Below are 27,192 nucleotides of genomic sequence, written 5' to 3'. Positions count from 1 at the left end.
GAGCAATTGGGTGTTACTCAAGCAGCCATTTTCATGCGTCTACGTGCCATGGGAAAGGTTTCAAAGATTGGGAAATGGGTGCAGAATGAATTGACTGATCGGCAGCTGGAGAGAGACCAAAACACATGCGAAATCTTGCTCGCCAGACAAAAAAGACAGTCGTTCCTGCATCGGATTATGACGGGCGATGAAAAGTGGATATATTTCGGGAATCCTAAACGCAACAAATCTGGCGTGATCTCGGTCAACCTTTAACATCTTCCTCGAAACCAAATCGCTTCCGACGGAAGACGATGCTGTGTGTTTGTTGGGATCTGAGCTGTTGAACCTGGTGAAACTGTCAATGTCCACCGCTATCACCAACAACTGATTAAATTGCACCCTGCTCTGTGTGAAAAAAGGCGGAGTATCAACAAAGACATGACAAGCTGATTTTCCTCCACCACGACGCCTCATCGCACATATCAACAGTGGCCCAAAACTACTTGAAGACACTCAACAGGGAAGGACTACTCCATCCCGCTTATTCATTAGACCTAGCCCCTTCCGACTACTATCTGTTTGCGTCGATGGGCGACGCCCTCGCTAAGCAGCACTTTGATTCGTATGCAGACGACCGCAAAGGGCTTGATGAGTGGTTTGCCTCGCAAGAGAAGGATTTTTTTTTTTTTTTGGGCGGGGTATCCACAAATTGCCCGACAGGTGGGAAAAATGTGTAGCTAGCGAGGGCAAGTATTTTAAATAAATTTCTTTTTGCTTTCTATGAACAAAATGTGTTTTTCTGACTACAAAACAGCGGATTTAAGCTTATACACCTGGTATATATAAATAAATATCTTCTAGCTCTTACTTTTGCAATTAACAATACATTCTACCTCCATTAAATGCTTTATTTTCTTATTGATAATGCTGACAGTGAAAATTAAACGCTTATTATAATTTTTGAATCAATCTACAACAGGATACAGAAGAGCACGGTATGTCTTTTGAGTTTGTTTATATAGCAGCTGTTCAACTGACTTACGTTACAAAATCTAAATTAAAAAAAAAAAAAAAAAGATTCACACTTATGTCCAGCGCTTTCTTTTGTGGAGGTACGAGTACCCTTACACCTCCTAAAAAAGTAACTTTTAGTGACAAATTTATAAAAAAAAGTAACTTTTAGTGACCAACTTGAAAAAAAGTAACTTTTAGTTAAAAAAAGTGACTCGCTATGAGCCCTGTATCAGGGTCCATTGTGATTTATATGGCTTTCTAGATTGCTTCTCGTAATATGCTTGTTATTAGGTTCTATAAATTTGGTTGCTCCCTTTATATTCTTGCTCACTTCTGATGTATGTACAATAAACCTGTTTTGCATACATTTTGCAATTACAATTACTACTTTTAAATCAGTCTGTTTCTGTATATACGAATAATTATGAACATTATTACTTTTGGCATTGAATCAGTGGGCTATTCAAAGTGTTACAATCTCTCTAATTTTATAAATTTACTAGCTGAAATACCCTCTGTCCGCACGGGACGAGTACGTTTATGGGAAATATTTGGATTCCCTTCCTTCTTAGAATATTTATTTTTGTACTTTTGGTAGAGTATCTTCTTTATTTTTAATCTGTTGATAAATATTAAAACAATCTACCCCTACAGAATATATCTTTTATTAAGTTGATATGATTAAAAAACCCAGCTTGAAGTAGGTACTATCTTTCGAAAGTCATTTCAAACAGGTCAGACGTTTTCCTGACACAAATCTCAGCCACTTTTGACATTTTTTTTTCATCTCCCCCATCCCACGCTCTGCAATGGCGATGAACTTGGACTTAAAAGGCGGGAGCGTCACTATTCATTTCAGCGACTCCGAAAACTATGGATTCGATACTAATATCGGTCATTTTCAATTATTTTTCCATGTCACAATCCCCCCTCCCTACCCGGATACTAACGGGGCTGAACTTAAATGGCACCTGGAATATCACTCTTTATATAAGCGACCTCGAAAACCATGAATTCAACACTAACATCGGTCGTTTTTTATCGTTTTTATGTCTACCCTCCCACTTCTCCTTAGGAGTGTTCAGAGGGTTTTGCTCTCACTGAACTTAGCGACGCTGAAAACTAATATCGACACTAACATAGGTCGTTTCCGCTATTTTTACATGTCATCATATCACCCCCCCCCCCCCTACACACACACACCAGGGTGCTGAGGGCTTAAATCGAATGTAAACGGTAACAGAAGTGTCAGTATTTATCTCTGCGACCCCAAAAGCTATGGATTCGACACTAATGTCGGTCATTTCTTATAATTTTATATATATATATATATATTACTCCCTTCTCTCTATGAGTGTTACGGGTTTTTACCCCAAGTGGGAGATGACCTTGGACTTAAAGGGCACCAAAACTGTCACCAATCAACTTAGGGACCTTAAAACTACGGACTTGACACTAATAGAGATCATTTTCAATTATTTTTACTACACCATCCCTTCCTCCCTCACGAGTATTAATGGGGGCTGAATTTTGACTTAAACGGCATTGGAAGTATCACTGTTCATCTTAGGGACTCAGAAAACTATGGAATAGACACTAATATCGGTTATTTTCAATTGATCATTTTTGTGTCTCTTCCTCCTTGGTATGCTGGGGGGTCTTACCCCGACAGTGCTCTTTGCTAGACTGTAAGTAACGTGTGTACCAAGTTTAGTAAAATTGCTCCAGGCCTTCTGGAGTTATGGTGGAACGTACACAATACATCCCATTTTTATACGTATAAAGATATATTTTTTTGTAATTTTGTTAAGTAACTACGATCAATTCTTACCAGTCTACAAAAAACTCTATTTTTCCTTCTCCTGGTCGCTCTGGATATGGTGTGTCTATTTCTGTTTTAACGCCAACTAAAATATCAGTATTTGCAAGCCGTAAGCGAGCTGATCCACTAGCATGAGTCACCACATCCGTTTCTAGTTCCATTGGTCGATATTCATAACGTGTTCGACCATCAGACCGGAAGTTGTCCTAAAAAAATTTAAAAAGAGAGAGAAAAAAACATGTATCATAAATATCTATATTAGTTACGAATAACAATTAGAACAGTTCTCGTTATTTGATCACGTTAGTCAACCTTGTTGAATTATTAATGATAAAATCAAAATATGAGGGTTATTTAGAAAGAACCGTTTTGGCGTGAACCACAAACGACAAAGGTATGTGCAAAAGACTGATGGTACAGGAACTGCCGTTAAGAGCCTGCCTTACTAAAAATAATACGAAATTTACCATTTTCTTTTGCTTGATTATTCATCAGTGAAAGGAGATAATGAAATGCAAGTTACCACAATCATAGGTAATGTTATTCTACTACAGAAAATATGAATCTGAAGAATGTTCAGTGTTACAATCCATAGAAATTACAGTGTTGCCAGAAAAACAATTTCCCTAAAACCTAAGTTAAGACAGCGAGTAGAGGAATGAACTCAACTGCATTTGATTACGTATCATGTTGTTTTGGTTTCTTGTGAACTACTTTTTAATTAACATTATTATTTAGTTTTAATAACTGTATGTTAAAACTATTTTGTTTATTACAAACTAAATACAACTATTATTTAAAAAAAATAGTTAACAGGAAACCAAAACAATATTATAAGTAACTAAATACAGTTGAGTTTGTTCCTCTACTTGCTGCCTTAACTTAGATTTTAGGAAAATTGTTTCTCTGGCAACACTGTAATTTCTATGGATGGCAAAACTGAATATTCTTCAGGTTCATATTTTCTGTTGTAGAATAGCATTATCTATGAGTGTGGTAACTTGCATTTCATTATCTCCTTTCACTGATGAATAAACAAGCAAAAGAAAAAATGGTAAATTTTGTATTATTTTTAGTAAGGTAGGCTCTTAATATAATCAAAGCGTCTTTGGAATTAGGAATTAGCTCTCGGTACCTATGGTCATATTAGCTCGTCACGTACAAGGGATGACGTCCCTCGAGGATCACACTATTCGAGGAAAGGGAAGGAAGAAAGGATTGGGGAAGAAGGAAGCGGCCTGGGACCTGTATGTTAGGTATCATCCCGGCATTTGCCTGGTGTGAATTAGTAAAACCCAGGAAAACATCAAGCAGGATGGCTGGCCTGGAAAACCCTTTACACTTTTTCGATCGAGTGTCTTTGAAAATGAAATGAAATCTTTGAGTTTTACGTCCCACGATTATGCCGGTTAGGCTAAAGGAGACGGTGATGATGAGTAATGAATAAAAATGGTGGAATGAAGAAAGGGGAGAACCCCGAAGACGCACACGGTGTTTGTCCACCACAAAGTTCACTTGGCGGGGGCTGGGATCGAACCCGGGACCCCAAGCACCAGAGGTGAACCCTCTATCACTGAGCCATCGCAGCCCCCGAGTGTCTTTGAATAGTGGGAAAAATTGCTCTCCGGACAAAATCTTTCAACTTCCGAAGCAAATAGAAATAGTAACTCTGTATTGTAACACAATAAAAATTTGGCCACGGGAAAATAATTATTCATTTGGTCTATTTAAGATAATTTGTAAAATATTCGCCTTTTAATTTTGAAAATAAATTGTGATTACTCATTGGGGTTGGAAGCCGGTAACATAAAGTCTAGAATAGCAAGGAAGCTCAAAAGACATACACATGAATTTCTCACACATAAGATATTCTTTCAACTAGGGCGTGGGAGACCCGGGTTCGATTCCCGGCGGGAGCTCATGTGGTTCGGATTCCACGTTAATCAGTAGGTCTACGTCTCATATAGCCTCGCTGCTGAAAGGGACGCTAAACTAAAATCAACTCAACTCAACTCAACTCTTTCAACTAGGCTCGATACGTAAGACATTGTGGAATCGTAGAATAAAACTGACTTACTGTAACTAAAGAAACAAGGAAACAATTCTGCAGCAGGCGAGGCGGAAAAGTAACATCAGGAATTTGATATAGGAAGAGGGTTCGACAGGCGGTAAGTGTGAAAAATTAAGAGAGTCTTGTCAAAACTATAATGGAAGAAACATCATTATCATAGCTAACAGAGATGGTAGTGAGTACGATTTTTCCATTGGCTCGTCACAATCCATTAGATTTTATAAGTCCAACTCAAAAAATTCGACTGCCACGTTTACATCAAATAACATATCTAATAGGTTGGCCATTTACGTACTATTTTAGAATACTAACAGACCATAGCACCAGGCTGGAATATTAGCTAAATCTAATACGTAGTCCATATTTTACTTTCCTATAATTTAAGCTCGATATACTTTTGTTACGTTATTAATTTTAGTAAATTCAATTAGTTCTAATTGTGAGTGGTCCCGTATAATGAGAGATTAAATATCGAATATATGCGCTACGCAGACTCACGTTAGACTATCATACTTTGCATCTCACGGTTGTCAGAATTTTCAAATTTGTCACATATGTTGGGGACGGACACAAATAAATATCGTTCATGTTCACGACTGTATCGACTCGATGCTTGGCTCCAATTGACCCCTTAGATGGAGTATGGCGTGTGCGTTACAACATTATTATTATTTTTTAAACAAAGTCAGGATTGACTACCTTGATATATTTCTTTTTCCAAATCTACAAACATTGGTGCTTCTCTGAGATAATTTTCACGCAGCTATGTCTGTAACATCATGAACTATAGTCTAACATGTTCAATTTAGAGTGCAGTCTCAAAGCAGTATCTCGGAAGTTGTGTACATGTGCTATTTTTGATTGCCTCTAACTCCAAACCTATCAGGTCTAAGGAGGCGAAACTTCACACAGTTATGTGCCTTGTACTACTAGTGACAGAAGCTTCATTAAAATCTGAGATGGTGGGTTAAAAAGACATTTTGCTGGATGATTTGACGTGGAATAATTCTTTAAAAAAGAATAAAAAAATGAATTACAGTATTTAGGGGTTGACATTACAATGCCCGCTCCAGCTAGTATACTCACACTGAAAAGAGAAATTACACCCTTATTAGTTTCATGAAAATGGATCAAAACTTCCGTAACCTTAAGCTAACCCGTCCCTTCCTACCCCTACCCTCGTTATTCCTAACTTACTCTACTCTATCCTACTCTAGTACACCCTTTAAAAGCGGTCTTATTTTTCGATGCACAGTTGGAGCGTGTATTGTAAAGTTTACCCGTAATTAGTTCTAAGTTATCTGTTAATGTGAACTCTTCCTTGTTTCGATGCCTACTTCACTAATGCAATATTATAAAGATAAGCAGCTCACCAGTTTCAAAATAAGAATACTTGCAGGTTAAGACCACCACTTGAAATCATTATTGAAAAATGTAATTCTTTCACGAATTTTCTTTTATTGTCCAAAACATTTGCGCTTTGTGACACGACAATACCCAATACCCCACTTAGCATAGATGACGTTCAAGGGGGCACCAGAAATAATTGTTGAAAAATACTATTTGACCAACAGCGTCCAACTATGACATGAAAACTACAGTGCCGGTATAAAACACAAACTAACCTATGCTAGACAGACATTAAAAAACAAGAATGCAACATAACGGTGAGGGCATGGTGGATCCGCGAAGTAGTGTCAACAACAGAAGATATGTGAGTAATCGAGGATAGTAGAAACATTAAAATCTACATGTTACTAGATACCTTACTTATCGGGCAAATGTTATGAATCGTAGAGTATGTAGGTTAATAGAACATGTTGGGTTAGTATTTGTAAGTTGCATTTAAAAGTACAATAATGTGGGTTTCCACAGTGATACGACTCCCTATAGCATCTGTAATGGTTTCACACTAGTAACGCTGCTAATAGACCATAACTTTTGTACGATGTACAGAAATAGTACGCCGGTGGAAAATATATAATTCATTTTCATATGCACTTCTTATGTTAACAGTCATATAGCACTTAATTTTCCGTGTAAATTTTGCAACATGTACTATTTTAAAATTTAGCCTGTACCTAACAATATATTCTCTATATCTAACCCACAATTATTTGGACAAATATTTTACCTCAACACCATGTAATATAAAGGTTTTTTCTGCTTCACTCAACAAGATCTCAGCCATAACTTCTTCTATAAAGTACGTTAATTTTATTCACTATTCAATCGATGAGAATAATAATTATGCGCACGTCTAGCGTATAATTTATACGATTGCATTACTTTACAACTCTATCTTAGATTTCTTTTCATGTGTTTCTAAGCAAATGTTTTCCAATTACATCAAACTTACGCGCACCAAACTTCATTTGCTTCATGGTTAGTACTGCCAGATAAAAATTTAATATGTCACTGTTGCTAAAACAGCGACCAATTATAATGAAGTTACTGAAGAGTCGTCCTGACGTGATTAGTATTAATACCATAATAAAGAATTCGACTAAAACACATTTCCTGCAGTAATCAGGCCTTTAGTATTACGCTGAACATACTTCAAAACCCTATAGGAGCGTTTCCCAACCTTTTTCAACTTGCGGCACACTACGGGTGTAACTTGAATTCTCGCGGCACATTCATAGATATTATTATTTGCAAATATAAAATACCATTGTATTTTTTTCTGTGGTTACTGATCTCCTTCTCACAGAGATGAACTCCCAGAGATCACTGGTTTTCCCCCCTGCTAATTCATTATGTTTATTTTTTATTCTAATTTTAAAATAGAAAATAATTGCAATGAAATAAAGGACTCATATTTTTAAAAATACACTTTCTTTTTCGAAAACTGTATCCAACCTTTCACTAAAAACGAAGAACACTAAATAACGAACGAACAAACAAATGTCTTGTACTTTTAACTTTGCTGTTTTAACATAAACCGGTTCATATTATTGCAATCACACAGCTTGCGATGCGTGGAAGTCAAAACACAGCTGTTGAACAAAGTGTTGTTCTGTCATTCACGTGCGAATGAGTGTTCTACGAACGTTCATTTGACGCACACCGTACAAGTGCTTCCATTTCTCGGTGTTAGTATGACTTTCAATTGAAGCGTAACATTGCAGCTAACCGTGGAAATGTGTACGAGTCGAAATACTGTCTGCTACACAGTAATAGATGTAGAATAATATAATTACAGTATTTTTTCCATTGTAGAAATTCATAGTAGAAATTCATAGAAATACAAAAAATATACATTTTTTCCTATTCCTTGCAATGTGGTTGCTATAGAATTAATAATTTTGTTTCGATTTCCTCGCGGCACACCAGCGGCCCATTCGCGGCACACCGGTTGGGAAACGCTGCCCTATAGGCCTTATGCAGAGTCGTTCTGACGCGTGATTAGCGCCATACTAAACAGTCCGACTAACATATGTTTCCTGCGGTAGTCATATCTTTAGTATGATTTAATCATACGTCAAAACGACACTGCATAAAGCGGGATATGTTTTCATTGTTTGCACATTTGAGTTCCAAAATAACTTAAATCATTATTTGCGTAAATTTCACAAATATTTGGATCCATTAAGTCTCGGACACTTCTATGCTTGCGTGTCATGAGTTAGCACACTGACTGCAGATATTTCACTTCACTTAAAAGCAAAGGGTCCAAGTGGATGAATCAAGTTGCGCGATGAAGCATAGTGCGCCTGATAGAGGATGTGAAGATGTGTATGTGCAAAATTATAGCAGCTGAGCGCCATAAGAAACGGAGGGTGAGGGGGTAAGAGTTGGTGCGAGAAGGGCTATGCTATGTTGTAGAAACACATCAAATAAACTGTTGAATCGTAAAAATAGTGAAAGATAGACAATGCAAATGGTGGTAGTTTCACATATTGGCAAAGGAAGAATGGGCAGAGTACATCACGAACCTCCGCCGCCATCTTGAAATCCGCCATTTTAAAATTTGTGATATTTTTCGAAATGGAAAGGTTGTCATGTGATATATCAATTAGTGCCAGTATGTTCTTAAAAAGTAATTATGAACTTTAGTGATCTTTATATCTATTTATTTGGAAAATTTAGGTTCATCTTTATAGTTATTTAAGAAAATCAGAAGACTAATACTAGTATGTTGAAAGTTTGGATTATCACAAAAACACATGTAAGCTAAACATATCTACAAGGCAAGAATACTAAAGAGAAGTTTGATATCCAAGTTGTATATTTATTATATTATTATTTATGATTATGACATTACTTCCAATTTGCTTCATATAGTGCCAAAGAGAACTGTTCCAGTCTGGAAGAACTGGTTTCGGTTTTTTTGTTTGTTTTTTGCGCTTTTAATCGTAAACACTGTGGAGTTTATATAGCTACATTTTGTTAAACGCGAGCTGATATACTTACTAATATAAACCATACCTCAATAAAATCTAACTAATTTTTTTTCACCACTTCCTATATTTTGTCCGCCTTCGTAAGCAATAGCAACTTGAAACGAGCGTAGCATGTGATATCTGGATGAAAAGTGGACTACTGCAGTCGAATACAGCAATGAAGTTGTAGCAGAAAATAAGATATTGGGTGAGGTGGCTTTTTCGAGTGTCTACCCTGTTGCTTTATGGTAGATCGGTTTGTTTGAAATATGAAACTTTCAATTATTGTGACAGTTTTGGTTCTTGAGTTCGGAACTCCGATGATCTATCGTCGGAGGAACACAGGTGTTTGAAAGAATTAAAAAGTCAGTGGCGTTGTGCCGTAGTGATCTTTACATTGGTATTATAGAGTAAAATGAGTGAAAAAGGGATTTAATTTAAGATTTGAAACAGCGCTGTTTCCTTCTATACTGTTTCCTTCTATATTATTATTATTATTATTATTATTATTATTATTATTATTATTATTATTATTATTATTATTATTATTATTATTATTATTTTGGTAACCTATTCACCTTCCTTTTTCCTCCCTGTATTCCACTACAGTATATTTTTGCGATAGAGAGTTGGTGTTTTCTTAATTTAAATGATCTGGTATTATGGTTAGTCTTTTGTCAATGTCATGTGATTGCTATACTTAAATTTGATTGGTTGTTTATCCTACCGATGAAGGAGCTTTGAAATTAAGTGATTGGGCCCGTCACTTGTTCTCTTCGCTAGGTATGTGTTACATCATATGTAATTTTGTGTATAGTATATTTTATTTTGTGAATTTAAAGTTATTCTGGGTTTTTCCGTGAGTATATATATATAAAAAAAAACATGTAGATAGAAAATTGATAAACACCATCCTAATTGAACCATCAGTTCAAATATTGGTATTGAATTTCTATAATATAAATGTGTGTATTTCAAATATGGTTTATGCTGAATATGTCTTGTGATAAGACAGGAGCCATCTTGGACTTTTACTTCATGCAACATGTGCCTGATAAATTTTTCAGTAATTATAAATTTCTTGTGGTTTTTGCATGAATCGAAATTGTTTAAATCTACTAGTAGTTGAAAATATTTTTCAAAATCGGACAAAGTTTTACGAACTTTACAAATTCGTTGTTAGATTCAACATTACGTTTATTTTTTTTTAACAATAATAATAAAATTTGTTAATGCTATCGGAATTCTTTTTGTGTTGTTTATCAAGTAGAGTTATGTTCCTGCAACCTTTGAAGACTTATTATTATTTGTTGAACTTTAGCATACCATTCTCTTTCAGTAGCTTACATTTTTACGTGCGTTAAGCGGCGTTGTAAACCACATACCTGGCCCGGGAAACTCTTCTCGGAGGGGCTACTTTTTTGAGTAGAGGGAAGGGAACTTAAAACTTTCTTTCCTGATTTTCAAAGATTTAGTTTTTCTGGGAAGGGACGGTAATGGCAACATTACCCACCTTGGCTGTTACAAAAGAAGAGAACAAGTCTTATTTTTTTTTTATGGTATGCTTTAGAAGTTTAAAGTCAGTTATAGTCTTCATTGGTAAAATAAAGCAGGCGGGATTGAACCCAATTCTTGGCACATGTTAGTCAATATCTTTGCTTACTTGTTTATATTCATCATGGCTTTTGGTGGTGATAGTTCCTTTTTTATGGATGAGATACCACTTTTTAAGGAAAATGAAAATGTAGAACACGCAGAGCAAAGAAAGGTCGAATCAATATTTTTAAAAGAAATTATTACAATGAATCCAATTGACCAAAGACAGGTCGTAGAAACGTTATCAGAAGGAGAAGCAAAATTACTACTCTATAGATTCCTTGCAGATAAAACAGCTGACCCACAGTCGTCTGTTGACCTTGATAAGCAGGAGGTAGCTAACGTAGTACCTGTGAGTAATACAAACACGGTGCCTGTTGTACCAAGTGTTCATTCACCTTTTGCTGGCTCGCTAGTTGATAAGAATGTGCAAGGTCAGCAATGTAACTTAACTTCTTCTTCGAATGCTTGTTTTTCAAAACTAGAACAGAATTCCGCAGCTTTGGTACTTCGATCTTTCTTTGATAATTTACCAAGTTGTGATGGATCTAACCCTATAGTGTTATATGAGTTTGTTAAACAAATAGATGAGTTTTATAATGTAGACCGTTTTCCCTTCCCGGCATTACTGTATTCCTTAAGAGGAAAAGTATCAGGTCCTTTAAAAAATGTATTACTGGAATTGCCTAGTCAGCTTCGTACCTGGGAGCTCACGCGAGATTATATTTTTCATAATTTATTATCGGAATGTGCTATACAATCCATAGTTGTTGAATATATGTATAAGCCCCAAGGCCAGGCAGAGAACTTGAAAGACTTTGTTAAACGTTTAGTCACAGTGGATCGCTTGCTTAAATTAAATTGTGGTGATGAGAGATTAATAAGTTTCATTACCAGTGGCGTTCTGCCTCGAATTAAAGGGAGGTTATTTTATAACCAGAAACCTAAAACTATGAGTGAATTACACCGATTAGTTAACGATTACGCCTTTCATGAACTCTATTCTAAACAATTTGATTTTAAGGTGCGCTCTCAAGTAGGGTTGCCAGTTGTGAATAAAAACTTTACAAATAAACAAAAACAAAAAACTGTTGCGTGCTTTCTTTGTGGCGGTCCGCATTTAAAACGGAACTGTAGTTTAAATAAAAATTCGTCTTCATCTATGTCGTTTGTTGAAAATAATGAAAAGAAAGTGTGCTCTGTAGAAGATAGTGGGGGCGTTGCCTTGGTGAACCTTAAAGTTGGGGATTTTTCAGTCGTCTCTGCCTTGGATTGTGGGTGCACGGCTAATTTAATTAGTTTGGACCTTTTTAATAAAGTCAAGAACTTAGATGAAGTCCGTGTTAATTATAAAGACTGTTTTCGTGGAAAAACTATTGACAGAGAAGCATTAGTGTTACGTCCTTCAGTGTTGCTACCCTTGGTTATAGATGGATATAAGTTTCAGTGCAAGTTTTATGTGATGAAAAATCTTGAATATCCAATTCTTTTGGGACTCGATTGTTTTCGTCGAGAGGGATTATGTATTGACTTTGGTAAAAACACGTTATATTGGACCAAGTCAAAAATAGAAGTTCCCTTAGAAAAATCTTCTCCCCCCTCCCCTCTTACTTATAACAAAAGGAAGTCTGTTGCTGGTTTTTATCCTTCCAGGGAGGGGAGTGTGAGCGAAGCTGCCGCCAAACTTTTCTTGGGAGATTCTTCGCCTCATTCCCGTAGGCCCTGGACTTGTAAGAGAAATTTTGACAACGGAAGTAAACATCCTAGTAGGGAAGATTTGGATGCGACCAGGGCACCGCAGATAAGGAGCCGTAAGCCTTCTAAGCCGACCAGGAGCGACACAGTGGGACTACATGATTACAGGTACTCTTGCAGCGAAAATTTTTCTTCCAGGACGTTTCCTTTGCCTTCATCAAATTTAAAAAGAAAAACAAATGTTACTTCGGACTCTAATTTTGAGAAAAATAATATTTCAATGTTAGAAAATGAGCCCGTGCCTGGGCCTTCTTCGCGACCTGATACTTGTAATGTAGTAAATGACGATAACGTCTGTGGGAAACGTGTGAATTTTGATGTCAATAATGTCAATTATGATAATGAAATAGGGGGCGATCCATTGTTATGTATGTTACAGTCAGGTGATGAGAGTAAGTGGGATATTACTGTAGAAGAGAGAAAGAAAATTATAGATGGTATAGATAAAAAGTTGTTGGAACAAGACAAGAGTTTAGGGGCTTATGTAGATAGGTTATTGAGTAAATATGATAATGTGATCACTCATCGTATAGGCTGCATTAGTGATTTTGTATACCATATCCAAAGAAAATCAGATGAAGTGATACGTGAGAGACAGTACCCTTTTTCGAGAACTCAGCAGAAGGAATTATCCCATATTATTGAACAATTATTGGAAAATAATGTTATTCGTCCTTCACTCTCTGAGTTTAGATCTCCCTGTTTTCTTGTTAAGAATAGGGATTCATCTTCCAGGCTAGTAGTAAATTTCGCTCGGGTGAACAATATCATTTGTGGAGATGGGGTCCCGTGTCCGAACCTCGACGAGTGTATTAGTTCGCTTTCTGATGCAAAAATTATGTCAATATTCGATGCCCGTCGAGCTTTCTTCCAGGTCCAGCTGTCCCCTGAGAGTAGACAGCTCACCGCCTTCGCTGTACAAGACAAATTATATGAATACGGGCGTGTACCGATGGGAATCTGCATTGGGACACAGGCTTTAATGAGGGCTCTTAATGATATATTAGGAGACTTGAGGGGAAAGGGAGTTGAATTCTACGCTGACGACATTGTCGTATATGGACGTTCTATTGAGGAACACAATTCCATGCTTGAACAAGTTCTCTCTCGTTTTTCGAACGGAGGCCTCACTCTCTCTCCCGACAAATGTAAGATATTGAGGACAAAAATTGAATTTTTGGGCTTCTTGATCGAGGACGGTGAGATTAAGATGTTACCCGAAAGGCTACAAGCAATTAGGGATATTAAACCCCCTCAAAACCGACGTGGCCTTGTGAAGATTTTGAGCTTTTTAAACTTCTATTCTCGTTTTTGTAATGACTTCGCGGGCCTTATCGAACCCTTATCGAAAATGCGTTCTCCACGGGAGAAATTTGTTTGGGGTCCCAGAGAGGACTCTTGTTTGGAGCAAATAAAACGAGCCTTTGAAGAACAGATTATTTTGTCCATCCCCAATTTAAATAAAAGATTTTATTTGCATGTAGATTCTACGTTGAGATCTCAAGCCGCAATTTTGTCTCAGAAAACGGACGAGGGCTTGTTGAAACCAGTTTGGTTTTTCAGTAAGACTTTAAAACCCGCTGATTTTAATAGAACAATATATCAATTGGAATTACTTGCCATATATAATGCGGTGATGCGGTTTCGTTCATTCTTGAGTAACGAATTTACTATATTTACAGATAATAATGCTCTCGTACACATGTTACGTAATCCGAAGAATTTAGGTCGTTATGGTAATATAGTACAGAATTTATTTGAATTTAAATTCAAAATTGTGCACATTTCGAGTGCGAAGAATTTTCAAGTGGATTTTTTGACGCGGATTTATGAAATTAATCCCACGGATGTAGAGGTTGATCCTTGTTCCATTAATTCCGCGGAGAATTGTATGTTTAGTCTATGGAGTTTACCTCTGTCACATACCGATATTGTACAACATCAACGAACAGAAGCTGATACTAAAGATATCTATCGGGAGGTGGTTGAACATGGTGGGGAATACCAAGATTATAAGATTGTGAAGGATATCTTGTATCAAAATACTAAGGCGAAATATTCACCTTATAAGGTTTTGGTTCCCCGTTTACTTGTCCCTATGTTATTAAGTTATTATCATTCGATGTTACCCAATGGGGCTCACCTTGGGATTTTGAAGAGTTACAAGAAAATTTCTAAGTATTTCACTTGGAAGAACATGTACGAGGAAGTTCGAGAGTATGTGAGGGGGTGCCATGAGTGCCAACTCTCGAAGGCTCGAAATTATCTACCTCAAGGGCAGTTGATCTCAGAATATTGTTCTGAGGTGAATGGCCATAACTACGTAGACTTGGCTGGGCCTCTCCCGTGTAGTTATGGATACCGATACATTCTACTTTGTCTCGATAATGCGTCTCGATTCCTTCATTTAGTTCCTTTACGTAATGCAACGAGCAAGCTTGTTATCAAAGCCCTGAATGATATTTTTTGTCGTTTCGGATTTTGCCGTTCTCTTACGAGCGATAGGGGTCCGTGTTTTTCTTCCGTAGAATTCAAGAATTTCCTTTTTGGAAATGGAATAAAACATATTAGGAGCTCTCCTTACTTTCCTGGTGGAAATGCAGTTGAGAAATACGTGAGATTAGTAAAAACTAGCCTGAAATCCTATTTGAATGGAAAACAGGAGAAATGGGCATTTTTTATAAACCAACTGCAGTTTTCTCTAAATACTGCTGAACATTCAGAGTTGAAATTTTCTCCATTTAGATTGTTTCTTGGGAGAGATCCTATTGATACCATGATGGTTAAGTGGAAAATTTCCTCTGAAGATATTGATGGCCCTAATAATGCCACTATATGGGAGCAAGCTTTAGAAAACATGCACAAAGCTTGGGAAGAGAGACGAAGGATATATAATAAGCGTACTGTTCCTGTCACCTTTGCTGTCGGTGATCGTGTTTTGATCAAATCACAGCAAAAGTCATCCCTACAGGATAAGGTTACAAAATCATTAGCCTTTAATTGGTGGGGTCCTGTTACTGTGATTGCTAAACCTACGGCAAATACATTAAAATGCAAAACAAATGATAGTAAAATAGTTGTGACGCATACTACTTTAGCTAAGCTCTACAGAGAGCCCAGAAATGTGTGTGGTGGAACCATGTAAGGTAAATTGTTGTTTCTTGAATTGTATATTTATTGTTCATGTTCATCATCATTCATTCGCTACTAACCCTTTTCATCATCATTTCATCTCATGCTCATTACTATATTGTATTGTATATATGTGTTTTGGTTTAAAATGAAAAATATTCTGAAGAATTTTTTTTTTGGAGGGGGATGTTGTGCCGTAGTGATCTTTACATTGGTATTATAGAGTAAAATGAGTGAAAAAGGGATTTAATTTAAGATTTGAAACAGCGCTGTTTCCTTCTATACTGTTTCCTTCTATATTATTATTATTATTATTATTATTATTATTATTATTATTATTATTATTATTATTATTATTATTATTATTTTGGTAACCTATTCACCTTCCTTTTTCCTCCCTGTATTCCACTACAGTATATTTTTGCGATAGAGAGTTGGTGTTTTCTTAATTTAAATGATCTGGTATTATGGTTAGTCTTTTGTCAATGTCATGTGATTGCTATACTTAAATTTGATTGGTTGTTTATCCTACCGATGAAGGAGCTTTGAAATTAAGTGATTGGGCCCGTCACTTGTTCTCTTCGCTAGGTATGTGTTACATCATATGTAATTTTGTGTATAGTATATTTTATTTTGTGAATTTAAAGTTATTCTGGGTTTTTCCGTGAGTATATATATATATAAAAAAAACATGTAGATAGAAAATTGATAAACACCATCCTAATTGAACCATCAGTTCAAATATTGGTATTGAATTTCTATAATATAAATGTGTGTATTTCAAATATGGTTTGTGCTGAATATGTCTTGTGATAAGACAGGAGCCATCTTGGACTTTTACTTCATGCAACATGTGCCTGATAAATTTTTCAGTAATTATAAATTTCTTGTGGTTTTTGCATGAATCGAAATTGTTTAAATCTACTAGTAGTTGAAAATATTTTTCAAAATCGGACAAAGTTTTACGAACTTTACAAATTCGTTGTTAGATTCAACATTACGTTTATTTTTTTTTAACAATAATAATAAAATTTGTTAATGCTATCGGAATTCTTTTTGTGTTGTTTATCAAGTAGAGTTATGTTCCTGCAACCTTTGAAGACTTATTATTATTTGTTGAACTTTAGCATACCATTCTCTTTCAGTAGCTTACATTTTTACGTGCGTTAAGCGGCGTTGTAAACCACATACCTGGCCCGGGAAACTCTTCTCGGAGGGGCTACTTTTTTGAGTAGAGGGAAGGGAACTTAAAACTTTCTTTCCTGATTTTCAAAGATTTAGTTTTTCTGGGAAGGGACGGTAATGGCAACATTACCCACCTTGGCTGTTACAGCGTCCTTCATATCCAATGTTCTTCCAGCAGAACGGAGCCTCTCCCCATTACGGACTTGGCGTGCGTGGAGTACATGGACCAACAGTTCCCTGGGAGGTAGAAAGAGCGTCGGGAACCGGTGGTGTGGCCATCATGGTCTCCGGATCTCGACATCTACCTGTAGGACCACCTTCAGTCCATAGTGTACTCCATCAACATCCGGAATTTACAACATCTCGTGCAGCGAATTGAGGATGCATGTGCTTCTGAGCGTACAAAGATACTTCTAGCTGTACATGAGGAGTGGAAAGGGCATGTGGCACACACCATTGTTGGACAGGGTGGTCACTTCGACCATGTGTTGTGATGGTATCCAAAGGGATAAAACAGGCCATAAGTTATCAACAGTTAGTGATATGACAAAATGGACAGCAGGATTGGGTTCTTGATTAAAATACAGTCTTAACGCATGACTATCTTTTTATTTCAAAAAGTATCACAAATTTCAAAATGATAGCGGAGGTTCGTGATCTATTCTGACCATTCTTCTTTTGCCAATATGTGAAACTACCACCGTTTGCATTGTCTATCTTTCACTATTTAACGATTCAACAGTTTACTTGATGCATTTCTAGAACATAGCATAGCCCTTCCCCAATAACTTTTACCCCTTCCCCTCTGTTTCTTATTACGCTCAGCCGCTATAACTTTGCACATATACTGTACATATTTCCACGTCCTCTATCAGGCGCATTATGTCTCATCCCGCAACTTGATTCATCCATTTGGACCCTTCGTTTGTTAGTATGTTGTGGTTAAGGGATACCTTAAGGGCGAATACGTTTAGTAAGTTAGACCTTCATTAATATAGATAAATATTTCCGGGTAAGAACATAACATATTACGATTATTTTCACATTGGTATATTAAAATATTATTACAAATATTTTCTGTAAATTTTATAAATATGTGGATCCGTACAGTAAATCTGCCCTATAATTTCTATTTGTATTGAAGGTATAAGATCAGAATGGGAACCTGTTCTTGAGACTCTGAATCCATATTGAAAACAGTTTTCGCTATCTCTTGCAATTATTATTATGTAGGAATCAATATTGAAACCTGAAGTTAAACCAGTTTTTTTTCAACTTCCTCTTGCCATAGAAGAGTAAAGTTCGAGATAAAACCTATTCTTGAGGTGCTAAATGCACATTGCAATAGTGTGATTGGTTGAGTCAAAAATAACGTACTCGGAAAGTGAACCCTTCATCTTTCTATAAAAGTTTTTACAAAGTTTTTGTAACTCTTTCTTCATGTTTATTTGGTTGTTTCCAGTATGGAAAAAATAGAAACCCTCGGCTCACGCTATGACCTCGAGAGAAGGATATTTGTCTTAGCCTACAGCAGCTTCAGATGGGATCGGTTAAACCGTAGATAGGTTGTATCCATGGATAGCTCATGACAGCTGCGGAAGTTTGGTATTAAAGGATATCTCCGTCGCACATAACAGCCTCGGTAGATGATTTCAAAAGATTATTCTATATTCCATAGTTCATGTCAGCCCCAGGAGTAGGTATTAGAGGAAGTCTCCGTAGCCTATAGTGGTCCCGGGAATGCGATCAATTCTGTGGTTCTCCTTTATAGTCATCTTCTTGGAGGGAGGACCTAGAGAGGGGTAGCCGGTCTTCTTCGTAGCTCTTCGAGTCCTCTTTGTACTAGACCCGACAACACCTTCTAGCTATCTATTACCAAACCGGAAATGGTTGCTCTCTACTACTTCCGGTTTAACTAAATGGTTAATGAAGGAGATGGAACATATTCTTGAGAGGCTGAATCGATTTCAGAAAACTGCTTTTCGCTATATCATTACCGTTTTTGCTCTTATTCCTGGCGACAGACATAGCTATTCTACAAGACCGCTCTACAAGTCGAAAATGAAACTGACATTTTATGTTGGTTTTTCGCAGCACAATACCTGAACCTTTCGAATTGATATTTTGAACATAGTTCTCGATTGAATCGAGGTGACTTCATTATTGTAGTTTCATAGTTAATCATCCACAAGTTGACGTAATTGATCATCGAAGTGTTCATTGCATTGTTGACACTAGGGACGGTATTGAGACGAGACGAGATTCATAAAGTTTCGATCTTGTATCCATTAACAAATAGCTGTCTTAATCTTGTTTTCGTATAGAGTCGAGTCAAAAATCGTCGTCTCGTCTCAATCAACAGATATTACTACCTTGGTGATTGAAGGCCAAGTCTCGCTCTCGTTTCCATAATCTTGAAATAAATCAGTCTCGTCTCAATCAACAGATATTACTACCTTGGTGATTGAAGGCCAGGTCTCGCTCTCGTTTCCATAGTCTTGAAATAAATCAGTCTCGTCTCAATCAACAGATATTACTACCTTGGTGATTGAAGGCCAAGTCTCGCTCTCGTTTCCATAGTCTTGAAATAAATCAGTCTCGTCTCGTCTCAATCAACAGATATTACTACCTTGGTGATTGAAGGCCAACTCTCGCTCTCGTTTCCATAGTCTTGAAATAAATCAGTCTCGTCTCAATCAACAGATATTACTACCTTGGTGATTGAAGGCCAAGTCTCGCTCTAGTTTCCATAGTCTTGAAATAAATCAGTCTCGTCTCCATCAACAGATATTACTACCTTTGTGATTGAAGGCCAAGTCTCGCTCTCGTTTCCATAGTCTTGAAATAAATCAGTCTCGTCTCGTCTCAATCAACAGATATTACTACCTTGGTGATTGAAGGCCAAGTCTCGCTCTCGTTTCCATAGTCTTGAAATAAATTATGTCAAATTATGAATGTATAAGTAGTATTATCTTACAACCAGTCGTTTCCTCTATCCGTGTTTTTTCAATTTATTTTTAACTGCAAAAATACGGTAGACCACATCTCCTCCTAACTAAGTAGTTAACACCCGTGCTTTTCTGTGTGTTTGTTAACGGATTCAATTCTCTGTGGGTTCAAACCTTGAATGAAACCTTGAATAGTGATTCACATCCACTTTAAGTTCAATTGCGATCCATTAAGTGATAATAACATCCGTAGACGGTAGGCCTATCATCAGTTTGAAAACGTCGGCTGTCTGTGCAAAGGGAAGAATACGGGACGACCAAGAATGACTGAAGGACGTGTTGAACGAGTGAGATTAATTCGGAAGGTCAGGCCAAAGAAATTAATTCGGAAGGTTAGTCATGAATTAGCAATTCCAGTGACATCTGTGTGGAGAATTTAAGGAGATTGAGAAATTTAAGAAAGAGGATTGAAGCAATTGTTGCAACAATTATTCCAAACACACTGATCAAGGTTTGGGAAGAACTCCCCTGTCGACTCGATTTGTGCTGTGTAACGAATGATGGTCACACTGAACAGTTGCATCGGAAACCGTTTCCAGTTGCTCTTTCATTTAATGTATTATTTATAATTGTACATTAAGTGTAATAAATACTACCAAGCCTTAAAGAAGCTATATTTATTTTGAAACACCCTGTATTTCTGGATTTTCATTTATCCAAGGCAGTAGCGTAGCAAGGATTTTTGTTTGGGGAGCCTTAGTGTTAGGTTTGTTGAGCCTGAATGTTTAGTTTTAATAATAATAATAATAATAATAATAATAATAATAATAATAATAATAATAATAATAATAATAATAATAATAATAAATCTTTCTCTGAAGTGCCAGCTTCTTTAGATATTTCTTCGTTGTTTCTCGATTGCAGTTTTTGGACATTTTCTTCGCCAAAATTAACACAATTACTGTCTTTCATTTTTTTCGTTCTAGCTACTTTTCTCCATCGTTTTTCGAGTCTTTCTCTGAATTAATATCTTGTTTAGATTTTTCTCCGTTGCTTTTCTTTATTTCTGTTTCTTTGCAAATTTTCCTCACCGAAATTAACACAATTGTTTTTTTTTTTTCACTTTAACTAGTTTTGTAAAACGTTTACCGACATTTTGCAGTTGCAAAGTAATTTCTTATTTCGACACCCTAAATACATCTAACTCAAGCAAATCTTCTGACTTGCTCTAACTGATCAAACATCAGAGATTGTTGTGACATAGTCACACGCTACAAGTCTTTGCTATTGTTTTCCACCCTCCTGTTAACAATTTTTCTCTAATATTTTTCATCTGAATGAAACGAAAAGAACAAAGAAAAAGCTTTATTTTTAGTCCTTTTTTCTTTCTTTCTTTTTTGTAGGTTAAGGAAATTAAATTAGCTTCTGAGCATTTACCGAAATCCATTAATCGCTGCTTTCTTCGATGCTAATCGCGGATAGAAGCAGGGTTGATTTGTTTAAAACAAATTATTAAAACCTGTTTTAAGCAATTGATTTTGTTTAAAACAAATTTTGTATACGTTTCAAACATTTTGTTTTAAACACATGTATTTTTTAAGACTTGTTTTAAGCATATGTTTATTTTTATTTTATTTTATTTTTGTAAAAAAATCTTCAAGAGAAAGAAAATTGTCAAAAGTGCTCCCAATTCAGAAGACTATTTTCTTTCCATGTGAATGTTTTGATTTCTCGTGGCTACACCAGGTCAATGTGCTGATCTACTATTCATTTTGTCTCTTTTTCCCCTTATTTTTAACGTATATTGTATTGTTTAAACGCTCCTCAGTTAACTTGGCGAGAAAGTGTCGTAGTCGAAGGTTGAACTACTTGTAGAACTGATATTAAAAATAAATAAATAAATACATAAATAAAATAATTATCATGGAAACAAATTTTTGTGTTGTATTCAGAAAACAAACAAAAGGTTATTTGTTAAATTGTAGTTCTGAAATTAAAATATCGCAGGTATTCGTTGATACAGTACTTATTGGTTCTTAGGCTAGTTTTAGACGGAAGCATTTATCGTAGCATTTCTCGTAGCAGATGTGCTGTCAAAAATTTCATATAATATTCTATGGCATCAAAAGTATATGGGCCGTTTCACGATTAGGGGCAAGTTCGGAGGTGCAAAATCTGAAAAAAAATTTTTTGCTGTTCAATGCTTTTTTCCCTAAATATGCCCTATATATAAAGTGGCAATGTCATCTTGTGCACGGCAGCGCAGGAACGTTTATATTTTCTGAGGTACGTGACAAAGTTTCCAAACGCGTTAGATTAATTTGTCATTACCGTAACACGTTTCCAAATTTTCGTTTTATTCTATATTTTCTCTGTTTAAAAGGCAGTATTATGTTACAAATTGACAAACGGAAGTGTAAAAATATTTTATAATAAAAATATAAAAGTATTAGTAATTTTTAGTACTTTATTGAAACAAAAAATACATTATCGTGACGGTAATGACAAAAATGTAATGGAAATGACTTCTGACACACAGGATGCAATTATTGGAATATATTTGACAGAATACACTAACACATTAATATAATTCTCCTATATCAGTGCTCTGGTGCAAAAATGTTGAACCCCACTAATACAATTTGGAGCTTATATTGTATATTTGTTCACTAGTCAAACATTTTTTACTCTTCTAACAAAATATAAAGATATTGTAGTAAATTTTATTTGTGTTTTATGTCATTTCTGCACAAAACCCATATGAATACTAATGCTCTACACAGTAAGTTCTTATTGCTAGTGCAATAACATAATATAATACAATGATTATGCAATAATAATACACACAAAAATACAGTGTGTGAATATTGCCATCAGTTTGAGAATAATACAGTTCGCATAAAAGACTAAAAAAACATAATTTGGTGCTGATAAAGCAAATGAACACTATGCAATTGTTTCAGATCAACAGAAAAAATAATTATGTACTTATGGTATTTTTTTGTACTGCTGATCTGTTTAAAAAAAACGAAAGTATTCCCGCATTCAAATAACCTTCATTTCTAACAATATTCATAAACTATTCATGTCGTTTTTTTCTGACAATACAACATTTTGTCATGTTCACTTTTTTGGGCCTGAAACAATTGCACACTGTTGATCTGTTGCAGAAACAGGAAAGAATTCTTACATTCAAAGAACCCTTCCTCTCTGAGACTGCTTGGTACATTTTCAGCAAATCTGGTATTTTTGGCAAGTTGTTAGGTACTAAGGAATCAACGGCCGAAATTGCAGAAGTATCAATGTAAAAGAACTTAATGTTTGAAGTTTCAGACCTATTTAACACATTGAACATTGCTTTTGCATCAGTTAAGACGTGTCCATGCGAAACAAATATGTCAGCTTGTCTTGCGAGAAGCACCGAAATGCATCTGCTGTATTTCTTGAGAACACTTACACTGATAGTTCTCAGAGAAATCAACGTAGAGTACACATTCTTTCAGTGTAAGTGTCTGTTTAAGTGTCTTTACTAAAACTGATGATATACGTTGCAATTGTGTCTAAGAAAAGGCAGCATATCGTTTTCAAACGCACGTGCTAAGTCTGTCACCGAACCTCTTACCTTTTCTTTTTCTGTAACTCGTACTATAATTGTTTCGAATGTGCCGTTCGTATTGTACTTCGTTCTTTTTTCTTTTTTATTGTTCCAACAATACCAAAAAGTCTGTTCCTGTGGATTTGGAATTGTCATATTCAGCGACTTGCTTTTGCACTTCAAACATTCTCGATATGAAGAGGATTTGTTTTTGGGATTACAGCATAAAGTTTAAGCAAGTTCATGTAGATTATTTGTTTGAACCACCCCACAAAGTTTCAATTTATCTGCTTTGAATTGTAAATTGGAATGCATTTTGCTGTGGGATAAATAAACATACAAATGGAATGATACAAATAAAAAAAAATATATCTTTAAGATAAATACATACGAAAAATCTTTAACACTTTTAACTGAAAATTAAAAAGAAAGTTCTACTGCACATACCTTAACAATTTACGTGTTTTTGCAATTTATTTTGGAAAAATATGCCATTAGTCATTGATGCTGAATTTTGATTTTCAAAATATTGCATGCATGACATATCATTTTCTTGGTTCAAAATTGAATACAAAATCAAGATTGTAAAAAGTTTTTGCCATCATCATCAAAATCGAATATGAATACTGATTATTCAAGCTGATAACTGAATTATTTCTATTCGTTAAATTTACGCGCAAAATAACAGTATAACACGTTTTGTGTGTGATAGTGAAAAAGAGCCTACATGATGATGATGGCATTTCGGTAGGAGGTAGAATGATTAGATGCATAAGATTTGCAGATGATATGGCGCTTCTTGCAGAATCTGAAAAGAAAATCAATAAACTGTTAGAAAAAATGAGAAAGGGCTTTGAATAATATGGGATGAAAATAAATGTTAGAAAGACAAAAGCCATGGTGATTGGAACGAAGGGGTCTGTGTCAAATATAAAAGTGGGAGGGGAGAAAATAGAACAAGTGAATAGTTTTCGATATCTGGGAAGTATTCTTAGTAATAACATGAAGTGCGAACGTGAAATAAAAGCAAGGATAGGAATGGCGAAAGAAGCCTTTAGGAGGAAGAAAAGTCTGTTTTGTGGGACCTTGAATAAAGAGTTGAGAAAAAGACTCATAAAATGCTTCGTGTGGAGTGTTGTACTGTATGGGGCGGAAACGTGGACATTACGTAAAAGTGACGAAAATCGACTAAAAGCCTTCGAAATGTGGGTGTGGAGGAGAATGGAAAGAATTAGTTGGGTCGAGCGGAAAATGAATGAGAGAGTGTTAGAAATGGTGGATGAGAAAAGAACACTTTTAGATATTATTAGGAAGAGGAAGAGAAACTGGTTGGGACATTGCCTAAGAAGAGATTGTATCATGAGGGACGTCCTAGAGGGTATGGCGGCGGGAAAGAGAGGGAGGGGGCGAAGGAGACTACAATTAATGGATGATATTAAAACAGAAAGATCATACGCGAAGACGAAGAGGTTAGCGGAGGACCGTGGAGCATGGAAGCTTCTCAGCTGCGGCAAGTGACGTGCCAATAAAGGCAGAATACCTATGATGATGATGCACGTTTTGTATTTTTTTTTGCATATTTTAAACATAGCATAGCTTTCTGTTTGTCACTGGGAAAACAACAAGTCATTTCCGTAACGAAATTTGACGTAACGGTAAGGACTGTTATGGGAATGACGTTTCTTCGCATTACAGAAATTTCTAGAAAACCTTGCATAGGTGGGAAGTCGAAATGAATTCACCAAGAACCTGATCCATAAGGATTACAAAACAGACGTTACATCATTCAATTATATATTTTATTTATAGCATAAAACTGTGTTACGGTTATGACAATGAGAAAACATAACTCAACTCGCTTGCAGACAAAAGCAACGATAAAAATCTTCAAACCGCCGTGCGTTGGATCCCATGTGCCTCCCGCACATGCAAGGGATACGAATTACGCTGCGCATTTGTTTCGAATGCAATATTGCCAAATCGAAAGCATTTAAGAACAAAAACGTAAGTAGTGACGGTAATGACACTAAAAGCTAGGGACACAGCTTTCATCATCAAACTGTAACCTTAAAACAAAAGAAAAGAAAAATACTGTTATGTATTTATATAAATGGGCTCAAGTTCTCTAGGCGGCCAAATAAACAAATACATTTTCGCACTTGTATATACCAGAAAATACCATGAATGTTCACGTACCTGTTGCTGGGGACACGTTATGGTAGTGACATTTACGAATAAAATAATTAATTTTTTAAAAAATAAAAATAAATAATTCAAAGTAACGTATTGACAGTACATTAGTGTGACACTAGCTACTTATGCCCACAAATACAAAATCGTATTTCTGTTTAGAAAAGAACATTTTAGCACGGGACATGAAACGTGCCCCTAATCGTGAAACGACCCATATGGTGCTTTTAAACGGTAGCATTTTGATAAGCATCTGTCGTGACGTAGCAAACAAATCACCGGAGAAGAGCGCAGTTATGACTCCGAAATTAAGCGTGAGGTAGCTAAAGCTATAGTAATTGTAACAACAGTTCTCGCCGGTCATATTAAAAAACGAAAATCACAAAGATGTATGTGGACAAAGAGCATCCCTGCTCCAACTCATTTTTCTTTACTACAATTCAATTTCCCACACAAAACAAAGAGCTTGGATATTTGGCACAAAATCTTTCGCTTCTCTTTAACACACCACGGCGCTGCAATCGAACCACAAATGCTGGGGAAAATGCTACGAAACAGCGCAGGTTCTATCGACAAGAAATGCCATAGGATATGCCATGGCATGGGAAATGCTATAGCATTTGCTACTGTACACGGTAGGATATCGATGCTACGAGTTTTGCTATGAGAAATGCTACGATAAATGCTTCCGTCTAAAACTAGCCTTAGTCTCCGAAAACTTGGAATCGTTTAACATGAGTTTTACGAGAGGAAAAGTGAACATCATTTGGAGCAAATTTATTAAAGTAACTCAAACTCCATCAGATAAGAAAACGACTATACGAGCTCGTTGCAAAACGTGGAAGAAAGAAATGGTTGGTTTAGTTCAAAGAATGAAGAATCATTATGAAAAATGCAATACTGTGAAAAAACTGGAAACTCAAACAAATGGTAATAGTGTTGATCCGAAAATTGCTTCTGATGATCCTAACGTTAGTAAGAATTAATTTTGTATCAACGATATCTTTTTCATTACATTATGAAAATTTTATTTCGTTTCTCTTCCCCACCTGTTCTAAATTTTCCCTAAAATTTTACACTTTGACATAGCTTCTATGAAGGGACCAGGCGAGAAAGCGCAAGGTATGGCAGTCGTCCACGTAACTAACCATTATAGCGTGATACTTATTGTAACATCAGTGCCGAACGTCAGTGTCAGGGACAATTTGATCTCAATTTGTTGATCTGTCTGTATGTGTGCACCACGCTACAGGGCGCAATTTTCGGTCTTTTAACATTAAATTTTGAGGGCAGGGGCACGAGACGTCGGAATTTGCTGTATAGATTTTGACTGAGATCCGAAGTAAAATTTTAAAATTAGTGGTTCGGATCCCACTTTAAACAAAAAGCCCTGTCTCATATAGCCTTACTACTGATGCAAGACTGTAATGAAACTAAACAAACTAATTTTATGCGTTTCGAACAAACTTGGGTTGCAGGATAAATTTGGCTCCAACTCAGTTTTCATAAAATATTTT

General features: G+C 36.0%; 1 protein-coding gene across 3 annotated transcripts in view; it reads right to left on the bottom strand.

Moving 5' to 3' along the window:
• The window catches only part of Rrp42 (exosome complex component Rrp42), a 102,215-nt gene that overhangs the window by 14,890 nt on the left and 60,133 nt on the right, over positions 1 to 27,192 (bottom strand). The window contains exons 1-2 of one of the 3 annotated variants that reach the window (XM_081756389.1): positions 7,024 to 7,290; positions 2,828 to 3,024 (exon numbers count right to left, since the gene is read on the bottom strand). In XM_081756389.1, the coding sequence (XP_081612515.1) occupies positions 2,828 to 3,024; positions 7,024 to 7,080 (254 nt within the window). In that variant the 5' untranslated portion in view covers positions 7,081 to 7,290. Of the gene's footprint in view, positions 1 to 2,827; positions 3,025 to 7,023; positions 7,291 to 27,192 lie in introns of those variants that run through there. The other 2 variants (XM_081756407.1, XM_081756398.1) reach the window with 2 other exon arrangements.

Source organism: Thermobia domestica, chromosome 1 (assembly GCF_964235325.1).
Source record: "Thermobia domestica chromosome 1, izTheDome1.hap1.1, whole genome shotgun sequence".
NCBI classification, from domain to species: Eukaryota; Metazoa; Arthropoda; class Insecta; order Zygentoma; family Lepismatidae; genus Thermobia; species Thermobia domestica.
The sequence above is the reverse complement of the archived record's forward strand: the minus strand, read 5'-3'. Positions and strand labels throughout refer to the sequence as shown.